At 50.9% G+C, this 13,825-nt stretch overlaps 1 protein-coding gene across 1 annotated transcript in view; it reads left to right on the forward strand.

The window, feature by feature from the left end:
* Positions 1-13,592, forward strand: part of FOXK2 (forkhead box K2) — a 63,895-nt gene extending 50,303 nt beyond the window's left edge. The window contains exons 7-9 of the mRNA XM_030294888.1: positions 726-1,022; positions 1,525-1,734; positions 11,686-13,592. Coding sequence (XP_030150748.1) covers positions 726-1,022; positions 1,525-1,734; positions 11,686-11,882 — 704 coding nt within the window. The 3' untranslated portion in view covers positions 11,883-13,592. The remainder of the gene's footprint in view (positions 1-725; positions 1,023-1,524; positions 1,735-11,685) is intronic.
* The last annotated feature ends 233 nt before the right edge of the window (positions 13,593-13,825 follow it).

Raw genomic sequence — 13,825 nt, forward strand, 5'->3', positions numbered from 1 at the left:
TTTGTTTTTGGAGCAAGAGCGTGCATGAGTGGGGGTGGGGTAGAGAGAGGAGCCCAAGCAGGCCCCGCGCTGTGAGCACAGAGCCGACGTGGGGCTCAGTACCACAGACTGTGAGATCATGACCTGAGCCGAAATCCAGAGTGGGACTCAGAACCGACCGGGCCACCCAGGCACCCACAAAATACGCACTTTGACACAGTGGGATTCCTGACCATGCTGGCAACAGCCCCTCCCCACCCCCACCTGTACCTCCTGTCACCAGCGTGTCTTTTCATTTACTCTGTGCCCAAACCAGGGAGAGCAGAGGTTGGTTGGCAGAGTTTGTAACTCTGTGTCTGGGCTTTCCGGTTCTCTCGCCCCCACCGTGAGAATGTAATGCTGGGGAGAGCGTGGCCCCCTTGACTGGGCTCAATAGGCAGCTTCTTCCCATATACTGTGTTGACATTTTCTTTTTCATGAGGAAAGAGATGTGGGAAGAGGTGTCGTAAGAAATCTGAATAGAGCAAGAATTGCGTTTTTAGCAGTCAGATACAAGAGTTCAGTATCCCCATTAAGATACTACCCTTTTCCCACCGAGAGCGACTTCACTATTATGAGGTGGAGGGGCGTGCCCTGTCTTACTCCTCTGTGTGCTGTGAGCGGGTGGTTGTGCTTGGTCGGTTCTGGGAAACGGTTGGAGGAACGTGGGTGCCTGTGCCTCACCCCTGCTCCCTCAAACTCTGCAGGCTCTCCCCTGTCTAGTCAGCCTGTTTTAATCGCTGTGCAGCGGCAGCTGCCGCCGACGATCAAGCCTGTCACCTACACGGTCGCCGCCCCCGTGACCACCGCGACCTCCCAGCAGCCTGTCGTGCAGACGGTGCACGTCGTCCACCAGATCCCCGCGGTGTCCGTCACCGGCGTGACCGGCCTCGCCCCGGCCAGCACGTACACTGTTGCCGGCCAGGCCGTGGTCACGCAGGCGGCCGTGCTGGCCCCTCCTAAGGCAGAGCCGCAAGAGAATGGAGACCACAAAGAAGTAAAAGGTAAAGCAACAGAAGAAGTCGCTGTAGGCAGTTTCTCAAGCTGTTTCTCAAGTCTTCCCAGCAGACCTACTCGTCCCAAGCCCCTTTCTTTTTGTTGTTGTTGTTTTAATTTTTTTTTAAGTTTATTTATTTTGAGAGAAAGAGATGAGAGCACAAGCTGGGGAGGAACAGAGAGAGAGGGAGGGGGGGGAGAGAGAGAGAGAGAGAGAGGGGGAGAGAGAGAGAGAGAGAGAGAGACAGACAGACAGACCCCCAAGTAGGCTCTGCACTGTCAGCGTAGAGCCCGAGGCGGGGCTAGAACTCATGAACTATGAGATCACAGCATGAGCCGAAACCAAGAGTCAGACGCTCCACCGACTAAGCCCCCCCAGGTGCCGCCCCCAAACCCCTTTTCTAATTACGTAACGTCTTAGAGAGGGTCTGCTGGCCACCTGGCGTGATTGCTGTGGCTTTCCAGTAATGTCAGTTGGAATTGTTTCTTTCCCCTTCCTTTAAATTTCAGTAAAAGTGGAACCTATTCCTGCGATTAGCCATGCCACGCTGGGCGCCGCTAGCCGGATCATTCAGACGCCACAGACCACCCCCGTCCAGACGGTCACCATCGTGCAGCAGGCTCCTCTGGGTCAGCACCAGCTACCAATAAAAACTGTGACGCAGAACGGGACTCATGTGGTGCCAGTCCCTGCCGCCGTCCACGGCCAGGTGAACAACGGTAAGCAGTGTCCTTCACAGCTAATAGGGTGCAGATATCAAGAGCAAAGATCCTTTGCTCTCCGTTTTATGAATGGTAGTGTTCCATACTTGGTTTCGACTGTTAAATTTTAATTTTTTTGTCTGAGGAAATGTTTGCATTTCTAAAGTGTAAGAAACCTAATAGTGCTACAAGGTACCTGGCGGTGGTTGTGGGTGTCACCTCTCCTGGGGGTCTCCCTGGTGGAGCCATCTGAACGGAGATTAGCGTTTCTGTAAATACCTAGAGAGCTAGAAATACCCCCCTCCTTGTGTAGATACCTGGGTGTGGCCTGGAAGTAACGGGAGGTTTGGGCACTGGCACCTGCCTTCTGAGATGTCTCCTGGGACACCTGTGCTCCAGAGTGTGTCTGACGGAAGCAGAGAATCTTCTCTGCGCACATAGCTGTCCATGCATGTTCTCACATCGACGAGTAGAGAAGACAGGACAGACCAACGGAGCTTGGCATTTAGTTAGGTAGTTAGTAATTTAGTAAGTAAGTAGGCTCCACGCCCAACGCCAGAATTCAATTCAATAACCCTGAGATCAAGACCTGAGCTGAGATCAAGAGGCGGACGCTTCACCGATCGAGCCACCCGGGTGCCCCTGAGCTTGGCTTTTAAACGAGAGCACAGAGAACCCCCTTTCACCCAGCCCTGTGGAGCCATGTGAGGTGTAGGGGTCCGGCTGGCTGTTAAGTCAACTCAGGAGTCTAGTGTCATCCTCAGAGCTGCTGTTTGAGCAGTGGGTCCTTGCCCAGGCGTACAGAGTGCCTGCTGTCCATCCGGACGCAGCAGTGGCCTGCAGGAGCTCAAGCAATGGAGTCAGGCTCCTGGTCAGAAGGTGCTCTCTGTGCGCATAGAGTTTCTCTGAAAAGGGGTAGAGAACAGAAGGCCTAACTGTGTTGACCTGCCACCTGTGAGCGATGAAGGAATGGAGGAGACCTGCGTTTGCCTATGGGATTCAGATTCCCACTCTGCCTTGCCCCAAACTCACTGGTAGAATAAGTTCTGGAACCTTTTCTGGGGAAGACTAACCACCTGAGAGTTCTTTGTTCTTATTCTTCTTATTTTTTTTTAAGTTTATTTATTTCGAGAGAGAGTGTGGGGAAGGGGCAGAGAGGGAGAGAGACAATCCCAAGCAGGCTCTGGGCTATCAGTGCAGAGCCCAATACGGGGCCTCAGTCCCACGAATGGCTCATGTGATCATGACATGAGCTGAAACCAAGAGTCAGACGCTTAACTGAGCCTTCAGGCGCCCCAAGAGTTTTGTTTTTCTAATGTCTTTGTTTTTAAATAATAGTTAACACATGCCAACCTGTGGATAAATGGACAAACTTGCAATCAGTTACCCACTTCAAATGCTGTCTTCTCAGGTTCTGTGTCCCCTAAGTATTAAGAGTTGTGCGGGCCTTATTTTCTCTCTGAATAAGTTTGTCATTGTGGATGACGTTGACGCAGCAAACCTGTTGGCGCGGTGTGCTTCTGGAAGAAGGTGGCATTGGGAGGTGGCCTGGTCGGTCCTTTTTTGGTCTGAATCCTGCTCAGGCTGAAGCCATGGTTCAGCCAGTGATTCCCAGATATGATGTGCCTCAGAGTCCCTTCCTGAGCAGGTGTGGCCTGGGGGCCCAAGAGTGCATTTCTAACGCATTCCAGGTTGTCAGAGAACCACTGGTGCCAGTCAGGGGCCTCTTATGTCCACCTGTCTACTGGAGGGAGTTGGAACAGCTGTGTATCCCTTTCACGTGCGAAAGTTGGTATCTAAAATTTTTCCTTACAGATTTAATAAGCAAAGGATTAAGTTTTCCACTGTTTTACATCATTCTCTCTAATGTTCTCCTGGCCCTGAATACTGCCCTGATTTGGCATCTACTCTCAGAATATATGAGCACCCAGACAGGCCCTCTTGCCCCTGTAATGGGGTCTTGCGCCCTAACAGATTTCATATGCGTGCCGACTAGTTTCTGTCTGAATGCTGTTTGCTGAGCACATTTTTACTCTGCGCAGGAGAATGCGGAAATATTAAAGATTTAATCGTGAATATAAGGGTTACAGAACCTGAGAAGACATTTGAAATGGGTAACTGATCGCAAGTTTGTCCATTTATCCACAGGTTGGCACGTGTTAACTATTATTTAAAAACAACTTGGTGGGGCGCCTGGGTGGCTCAGTCGGTTAAGCGGCCGACTTCGGCTCAGGTCATGATCTCGCGGTCTGTGAGTTCGAGCCCCGCGTCGGGCTCTGTGCCGACAGCTCAGAGCCTGGAGCCTGTTTCAGATTCTGTGTCTCCGTCTCTCTCTCTGACCCTCCCCCGTTCATGCTCTGTCTCAAAAATAAACGTTACCAAAAAAAAAAATTAAAAAAAAAAATAATAAAATAAAATAAAAACAACTTTTGGGGCACCTGGGTGGCTCAGTCGGTTAAGCGCCTTACTCTTGATTTTGGCTCAGGTCATGATCCCAGGGTCATGGGATCAAGCCCTTGTCGGACTGTCTGCAGACATCATGGGGCCTGCATGGGATCCTCTCTCCCTCTCTCTCAAAATAAACAAACTTAAAAAAACAAATAGAATTTTTTTAATTTATTAAAATTTTTTTTTAATGTTTCTTTTTGAGAGAGTGCAAGCAGGGGAGGGGCAGACAGAGAGGAAGACAGAATCGGAAGCAGGCTCCAGGCTCTAGCTGTCAGCACAGAGCCCGACGTGGGGCTCGAACCCACGAACTGTGAGATGGTGACCTGAGCCAAAGTCGGACACTTAACTGACTGAGCCCACCCAGGTGCCCCCAAAAATACAATTTTTTAAATATTTGTTTATTTATTTAGAGAGAGGGATAGAGAGGGGTGCACATGGGGGAAGGGCAGAGGGAGAGAGAATCTCAAGCAGGCTTTTCTCTGTTGTCATGGAGCCCGACTTGGGGCTTGATCCCACAACCACGAGATCAGGAGTTGATGGTTCAACCGACTGAGCCACCCAGGCACTCCTCAAAAATATAATTTATCTCGCAAAATAAATTAAAATTGCATTAAAGATTAACTTCTAAATATATTGGGGCTTTAAAGAAAGCCACACAGTTTTTTTTATCATCACTGATGATCGCTGCAGGGTCAGCCTTGAGACCTTGTTCCCTCTCAGGAGAAGGAAGATGGAAAAAATATCGAAACTCCTTCCAGTTTTAGTCATCTTTTACCAAAAACCATCTTAAATTATGTGTTAGTGGGAAATTTTATTGGTTCTTCTTTAATTTGGTTGCAGTCTTTTACTTAGAAATCACTGGGGGCTGCCTGGGGGGGCTCAGTCGGTTGAGTGTCCCGCTTCAGCTTGGTCATCCATGATCTCGCGTTCCTGGGTTCGAGCCCCGTGTCAGGCTCTGTGCTGACAGCTCAGAACCTGGAACCTGCTTTGGATTCTGTGTCTCCCTCTCTCTCTGCCCCTCCCCTGCTTGTGCTCTCTCAAAAAATAAAAAAATTAAAAAAAATTTTTTTTAAAGAAATCACTGGTTTAGAAAAGGGTTTTCTCTCTAGTCCGTAACGATTCAGTGCTCCCAGACACCATCCTCCCCAGCGGCGGCACCCAGCCGAGTGGGTGCAGGAGGCGCTGTGGAAAAGGGGGAGGAGGTGGCAGATGAGCTTGAAGACGGGGCGAGGAGGGTGGCTCTGCTTACACAGTGTCAGCTGTCACTGAGGTGCTGCATGCCCTGTGACTGCCTTCACCCTAGAAAGTCACTCTTGAGAAAGGAAAGCGGTACCTGTTAATAAACTCTGAAAGGCAGCAGCTTTGCTTTTTTCTTTCAAGCTTTGTATTATGGAAAACGTCAGACATTCTGGAAATTCTCTCCCAGCTCTTCCCCACCCAGATCCAGACGTCGTGTCATTTTTATCTGTTGGTATTTCAGCATCTCTGAAAGAATTTGCTTTTACTATTTTTTAAAATTAGCAGTAATTCTTTTATACTTAGTACTCCTTAGGATTCGAGTCATTTTTTTTTTTTTTTTGTCGTCATGGTAAAATATACGTAACATACAATTGACCATTTTACAGCATACAAGTCAGTGGCATTAGGTACATTCACAGCATTTTGAAACCATCTCCCCTAACGAGTTCAGAAGCATTTTCATTGTCCCAGTAGTAAACCTTACACACAGCAGTTACTTCCCGTCTCCCTCTTACCTGAGCCCCTGGCAGCCACTAATCTGTCTCTGTGGATTTGCCTACACTGGACATTCCCTGTAGATACAGCTTGATACGTGGCCTTTTATATCTGGTCTCTCACTGAGCATCATGTTCGGAGGCTTATAGCATCGGTCAGTACTTCTTTATGGCTTAATGTTTCCATTTTTGTTGATTCAGTCACCGATTGATGGACATTTGGATTGTTTCCACCTTCTGGCTGTTGTGAATAGTGCCGCTGTGAACATTCATGATTATGTATGGTGTCCTCGTCTTCATTTCTTCTGGGTGTATACCTAGGAGTAGAATTGCTCAGTCCTATGGTAATTCTGTGTTGTTTATTGAAGAACCTCCAAACTTTTCCACAGCAGCTACATTTTACATTCTTCCGCTGATGTATGAGATTCTCATTTGTCTACATCCTCACCAACACGTGTTGTTTTCTGTTGTTGTTTTTCCCCCTCATGGCCATCTTACTGGGTGTGAAGTGGTATCAGTGATTTGGGTTTGCATTTCCCTCATGAGTAACGATGTTGAGCATCTTCTCATGTGCTTGGTGATTTGTAGGTCTTCAAAGAGCTGTCTGTGTAAATCTTTTGTCCATTTTTTGTTGTTGAGGTGTAGGAGCTCTTGATATATTCTGGATACTAGGTCCTGACCAGATGTGATTTGCAAATATTTTCTCTCATTTGGTGGGTTTATCTCTTCACTCTCCTGATAGAGTCTCCGATGCACCAGTTTTTTACAGATTTAAAATAATTTTTTTTAATGTTTATTTATTTTTGAGAGAGCGAGAGAGAGAGAGAGACAGAGTGTGAGCCAAGAAGGGGCTGAGAGAGAAAGGGAGACACGGAATCTGAAGCAGGCTCCAGGCTCCGAGCTGTCAGCACAGAGCCCGATGCAGGGCTCGAACCCACAAACCGTGAGGTCATGACCTGAGTGGAAGTCTGGCGCTTAACCGGCTGAGCCACCCAGGCGCCCCTAAAATAATTTTTTTTAATGTTTATTTTTGAGAGAGGGAGAAAGAACGTGAGCGGGGGAGGGGCAGAGAGAGAGGGAGACACAGAATCCGAAGCAGGCTCCAGGCTCCGAGCTGTCAGCACACAGCCTGACAGAGGGCTCGAACCCGTGAGCTGTGAGATAGTGACCTGAACCCGATGATCGGATGCTTAACCGATGGAGCCACCCAGGCGCCCCTCTGATGCGCCAGTTTTTAATTGTGAAGTCCCCTTTATCTCTGTGCCCTTTTGTGTCTTGTGCTCCAGGTGGCCTATGCAAAGACTCCACTGCCACCCCTGAGGTGGTGCCCCTGTGCTTTCTTCTTCTCAGAGCGACAGTGTTCCAGCTCTTAGGTTTAGTTCTTTGATCCATGTAGCGTGAATTTTTGTATCGAGTGAGTGAGGTAAGGGTCTGACCACATCTTCGGCGTGTGGATGTACATCTGTTCCAGAAGAGGCCTCTTCCATAGAAGGTCTCTTCCATAGAAGAGACCATGCTTTCCCCACGGAGTGGTTTTGTCACCCTTGCGGAAAGTCACTTGACCTCCGATCTACGGGTTTCTTTCTCACGTCTATCTCCCTGACCTTCGCGTCTGCCTTGATGCCAAAGCCACAGTTTTGATTACCACAGTTTTGTAGGAAGTTTTGAAATTGGGAAGTAGGAGTCCTCCGACCTTGTTCTTCTTTTTCAAGATTGTTTTGACTATTCTGGATCCCTAGCAATTCCATGCAAATTTTAGGATCAGCTTTTCCATTTCTGCAAAAAACCAGCATTTGGGATTTCGATAGGGACTGCACTGAGCCCGTAGATTGCTTTAGGCAGTGCCGCATGACGAGCATCACGTCTTCTCAACCAGGAGCGTTGACATCTCTCCATTTGTTTAAGTCTTTAATTTCTTTCCACAGTGTTCTGTAGTTCTCAGTGTAAAAGTCTGGCTCAAATTTCTTCCTGTTTTATTCCTTTGGAACTCCTTCCTATTCAGTTCCTTTGGAATTGTTCTCTTAATTTCCTTTTAAGTTCACTATATATACAGCTGATTACAATATGTTACAGCTGATTATTATACATACAGCTGATTACTATATATTACAGCCTTTTCTATATATATAGCTGTTACCATATATACTGCTGATTACTGTGCATTACAGTTGCTACTATATACATAGCCGGTTACTGCATATTACAGCTGTTACTATGTACACAGCTGTTACAGCTGATTTTCGCATGTCCATATTGTACTTTGCAACTTTGCTGAGTTCAGTTCTGAGTTGTTACAGTTTTTGGCTTAGGGGGTTTTCTTGTGTGGATTTATTAGGATTTCCTACATACAAAGATTAGGTCACTTCCAGTAGAGAGTTTTCCTTCCTTTTCCATTCAGATGCCTTGACTTCCCTGTGCCTGCTGGGCTAAGCCTCCAGCAGTGTTGAATCTCAGTGCCAGAAGCAGACATCTGTGTCCTGCTCCTGATCCTAGGGGGAGAACGTCGTCTTGCACTGTCGAGGCCGATGTTAGCTGTGGGTTGTCGTCTGCAGACCTTATTATGCCGAGTTGTTTTTCCTTTCTGGTTTGCTGAGGAGCTCTATCGGGAAAGGGTGTTGAATTCAGTCACGTGCTTTTTCTGTGTTGAGGTGATCATGTGGGTGTTTTCCTTTATTAATGCAGTGTGTTGCATGGCTCTTTTTTTTTTTTTTTTTTTTTTTTTTTAATGTTTAGCTACCCTTGCGTCCCTGGGATGAATCCGTCGGCCGTGGCATATAACCCTTTCATATGCTGTTGAATTTGACTTGCTGATGTCTTGTTGAGGAGGTTTATGTCAGTTTGTGTCAGGGACATTGTAGCTTTCCTGTAGTATTCTGGTCCGCTTCGGTTTCAGGGTGATGCTGGCCTCGGAGAGTGGATGTGGAAGTCTGGCCTGTGCCTGTGCGGGACAGCTCCTCTTCGCGGCGGCTTCTGGGGCTGTACCACCTGCCCCCCAGAAAACCCAGTGTGCTTCTGGCCGTTCCTCAGCCTCTCTTCCCCCACTGGGATGTGGTTCTGGTCAGAGGTGCTCTGTCAGTGTGGGTCTTTGCTGAGACAGCCACCCCAGGCCTGTATCCGGGGGCAGGGGCAGCGGCAGCGGCAGCGGCAGCGGGTGTTGGGAAGAATGGTCACCTCCTCCTGCTGACCACGTTCTCTTGTGGCCCTGAAGCAGAAGTCCCAGGCTGACACTTCACTCGCTGTCCTAAGAGTCTCCGTCGTGCTCACAGCCATCAGCCCTTCTCCTTGCAGAAAACGGCCCCCTGCCCTGTGCTGCTTTGAGGTGTTAAGAAGGTGTAAGGGCCTCTTGGGGACACAGGTGCCTGTGGGCTAGTGCCTGCGCTGTCTGTCGTCTTAGTCCAGTGTCCCTGTTCACCTCCGTCTCCCCCGGGGGCCACTTGCAGGGGTGTATCTGGAGCCAGCGGAAGACCTGCTTGACCAGCTTAGCCTTTTGCCCTGTTTCCCCACGGGAGGCGTCTGCCCTGAGGGGACGGCGTTGCTGTCGTGCCCATCCTGTGTAAGGCTGGTGCTCTGGGGGGCTTCTAGAGGTGACCTCCCACAGTTGACCCTCAGTGCTCGCCTGATCACTAACAGTTATTTGTAATCCCAGTCAGTGCTCATGCGTGCTCACGCACCCACGCACGGGGTGGATGGACACTTGAATCTGGCTCCTGCTGAGGGGCGACACGGCGGTGCCCCCTCTTGGGTTCAGCTCTGACCGGAAGCACATGCCCTTTAGTGCAGTTTTTCAGGGTTGGTGTTTTTGTTGGTGATCTTCCTGTTTAAAATGGACCCTAAGCATAGTACTGAAAAGGCCCCTGGTGTCGGAGGCACAGAGCTCTGTGATTTGCTTTATGTTACATGAGTTGCTTTTAGGCATGAGCTCAGTGTTAACGTGGTAGTAAGTTGTTTTTAACCAGAAACACATAGAATAAGGTGTGTGTTAACCGGTTGACAGACCCCTACCCTGTATCTCTCCCGGGAGGGTGGCCGAGCACAGCAAGGTCCCAGCGTCCCGTGTCGCTCAGTTCCGGGCACTGATTCGCTCTCGTTCGTGTCAAGCGTCTTCGACTGTGTGGTGTGCGGGTCCCACTGGAAGAACTTGGGCTGCACGTCAGCGCCACCCCAGCAACCACACAGGCCCTCTTTCCTAACAGGACTGGGCAGTTATTCTGGAACGAAGTGTAGAGGAACCAGGGTGCCCCCGTTAATCAGGGTCGAGCCAGCCCCTCTGTTCCTGAGGGCATGGCCATGTGCAGAGCCCCACCCTGGCCCCCTGTCTAGGTCAGGGGGCCTGTTCTCCTCAAGACCAGGAGCTGACGGCTCTCAGGGTGCATGGCCGCTAGAGCCCCCTAGGGCCCATCTTCCCAAGAGAATGCTCTCTCCATCCCCATGTGTCCTACACAAGAGGCCTTAGCACCAAGCATCAGGACAGGCCTGCCAGATGAGGTGCATGAGTCCGAGACTGCTCTGTGTGGTCACCCAGGGGGCGAAGATCCGAAAGACTGGGGCTGTCCACAGCTAGTCCGACAAAAATCAGGGGGACAGGTGGCTCTCTCATGAGCGTGTGACGCAGCAGAGATGCCACAGACCCCTGTGTGAAAAGGAGCCGGTGGAGATGGTCCAGAGATACAACTTGGATGGGTTCTGAGTCGGGTACAACAAGGCGGGTCTGAGTTGCAGAACTGCCTCCTGTGCCCGTGGTTCACCCGGGCGGCCCTTGCTCCATCCCAAGGTCAGGCGGAGTCTCTACAGCAGCCAGTGCGCATCCCTGGGGCCCAGGTGGAAGCCTGCACCCTCCCGGCGTCTTCTGCCCCTACACCTCCTTGGAGGAACCCGTCGCCGAGCGCCTGGTGTGGGGTCGGTCTCCCCGCCCCTGCATTCGAGTTCCCAGTTTGCCTTTCTGTAGCCTGACTTCTCCTGCCTTCTCTTCCTTTCAAGATACAGGCAACTCTGTGTCCATGTGATGCTTCCACTCCAGGACACATTCTGCCATCTGTATGCCTCCCTTCGTAGCTGCTTCCCTGGCTGTGTTTCCGGGTTTGGCCAGGGGCGCCTTATGCTGGGACACTGATCGGGCTGGAGGTTCTGCCCCTTCCCTAGGGGGACCCAGCCCTGTCTTCTCACTCTGCGGAAGCAGCACTTTCTGTTTTCCCGTCTTAGAGTTTGCCTGAGCGTGCAAAGCATGGGCCGGGTGAGGGCCAGGGAAGGTGATGCAGCCCCGAGAGAGGACGCGCTTGGTGGTGGGGACCAAGGAGAAGCCGCCAAGCCGGACCAGGGCTCGCGGGCACGCGTCTGCTTGTGAGCTCCTAGGTTCATGGGGCCCGGACGAAGATGAACCTCCCCACACACGGGGCTTTCCTTGTCGCGGCTCCCGGTTGGCCTGGGCCACACACCCACCCCGCTCAGTGTGATGTGGGGCACGAGGGGCTTCTGCTCGGGGAGAAGGCGGGCGGCAGCCCCTTTGCCTGAGCCTCCCCCCGTGCTTCTGTGAAGGTAGCACAGTCTTCGAAGTGATAAAGAGGCCAGCTGTTGCTGAGAACACCCGCTCGTCAGACAGTTAACTTGCTATATAGGGTTTGTCCAGTCCAGGCTCCTGTGCCCCTGGCCACCGCGGGCCGTACAGTCACACGCAGAAGCCAACCCTTTGGGCAGAGCCTGGACCAGCTGGTGCCCCGGGGCCCCGTGGGGGCCTGACGGGGGACGAGGGCGCACCTGAGAACGCGGGGTCTGACTCACTGTCTCTTTGCAGCGGGGGCGAGTCCTCTGCACATGCTGGCAACACACGCATCGGCGTCCGCCTCCCTGCCCACGAAGCGCCAGAACGGCGACCAGTCGGAGCAGCCGGAGCTGAAGCGGGTCAAGACGGAAGACGGCGAGAGCATCGTCATCGCGCTGAGTGTGGACACGCCGCCGACGGCCGGCAGGGAGAAGGGTGTCCAGAACTAGCGACTGGGACAGCTTTTCTTACTTTAATATCAACTCTGTGGTGCCAAAAGGAGACACTGCCTCTCACCGACGCTCGGAACGCCGTCTCGGTGGGTAGAGGGCCCTGCGGTTGGACTTCACCTCAGCACTGAAAACACAAAACCCAGGTGGCCTTACGCTCCTTAAAGACAGAAGTCACACCTGAACAAAACCACGTGCAACAGAACCTGGTTCCGGCCGCGTCTCCCCGCCCCGGGCTCACCTGGTGACCCCGGATTAGAGGCGCGAGGTCCCGGTTGAGCCCGTGCCTGGGGCGGGCGGAGCTGCCGGGACAGGGCGGGCGCCGTCCCCGCTGCCCTCCCAGGACGCCTGGGGCTGGCGCTTGCAGATGAGACCGTGTTTTGTTGTCCACATGTGGAATTAGAGTATTTTGAGGTGTACTTTCTTTACGAAATAATGGGGTCTTTGACATTTCAGATCACTCCATTTCTACTCTGGAAATTTTGGAATCACACAGGACTTTTTGTGTTGATTTCATTTGGGGAAAAGAAACAATGTAGTTTTGTTTTTGTTGTTTGTTTTCAGCCTATGGAATGATTTCCTTTTGTCTATCCTGTTAATGTTCAGATGGAGCTGCTTGATGACATCTGCAGGTTTTCCGTGTTAGAGCAGGTGCCGGATGCATTTAGGATGGACAGACAGACTGACTGGACAGACGGATGCCCGTGCTGGGCTGCATGTAGCCATGACCGAAAGAACTGCCGGACTCTCCGAGCTGCACTTAACTGGTTCTCTTTCCTGCTACTTTCTGTTGTTTGTTTCTTTGTGTTGACTTTGTCCCGGCATAATTTTCCACTCTAAGTAAAACAAGCCTCCTAAGTGTTGTGTGTGTTTCAAACGACAGAACTGTTCCTCCTTCATTTGGAAAAAAGATTCCGTCTTCTTCCACATACCCTTTTCAGACAAGCGTCATAGGTCTCTCTGTGGCACGTTCCTAGTCACGGTCACCGGCTCGAGGCACAGAGCCATCGTCCGACCAGCCGTCCACCCGGTGACGCTGCCATCTGCCCGGCACGCGGGGAGCAGCAGGTGCGGGGTGGAGGAGAGGCTGCGTGTTAACACGAGGGCCTTGGAAACATCCAGGTCCTTCTCTGATTTGTGACAGGAAATCCCCCTCAGCCTTTCAGAACTGAAGCAGTCCTAAAGCTGACTTCTCTCCTACAAGACACAAAGGTGAGTGAATGAGCAGTAAGGGCCCCCCTCCCCCCCCCCCCCCCCCCCCCCCCCCCGCCCGCCCGCCCGGCCTCCGTCGCGCTGCCCCTGAACAAAACCCTTGGCCTTTCCAGAGCGGTCTGAGGGGGTCAGGGCTGAGCAGCCGTGCAACTAGAAGAGGGCTTTGGCCTTGTTGTGAACTTTTAAATGTCATCATCATCATCATGTTATTTATTTAAATGTAGTTATTTTGGTATTTAATTTTTTTTTTTTAAAGAGAGGGAAAACCCTGTATTTTCCTGGTGGAATGAAACGGCTCAGAGTGGTATATTTAGGCAATTTTAAAACCTTATTTACCTACAGACCAAATATGATAAATTTGTTCTAAGTATTGTGTGTTAACCCACAGTACGGAGCTGTCACAATGTTATTGCAGATAATGCGTATGAAAAATAATGAAATTACTGCACACTAGCTGGATTTATAACTCAGCCATTAAAGAAAAATAAAAATGAAACCATCATGTGAATGAGGCCCCACGTGTGTGACAGTGGCAGGTAACTTGCAGGCTGGAGCCCGGATGGGTCAGAGTGCCTCAGGGCAGCAGTCTGCATCTTCCAGGCACTTTACAGACAACCTTGGAATGTATAGTTTTTGTCTTTTTACTCAGAAGGTTTGCGATTTGCAAAATAACGCCGATTGCATAATGTCCTGCGTAGGTAGGGTCAGGTCGCTCCGCTGAGTGGTCCAGA

Source organism: Lynx canadensis, chromosome E1 (assembly GCF_007474595.2).
Source record: "Lynx canadensis isolate LIC74 chromosome E1, mLynCan4.pri.v2, whole genome shotgun sequence".
Classification (NCBI taxonomy): Eukaryota; Metazoa; Chordata; class Mammalia; order Carnivora; family Felidae; genus Lynx; species Lynx canadensis.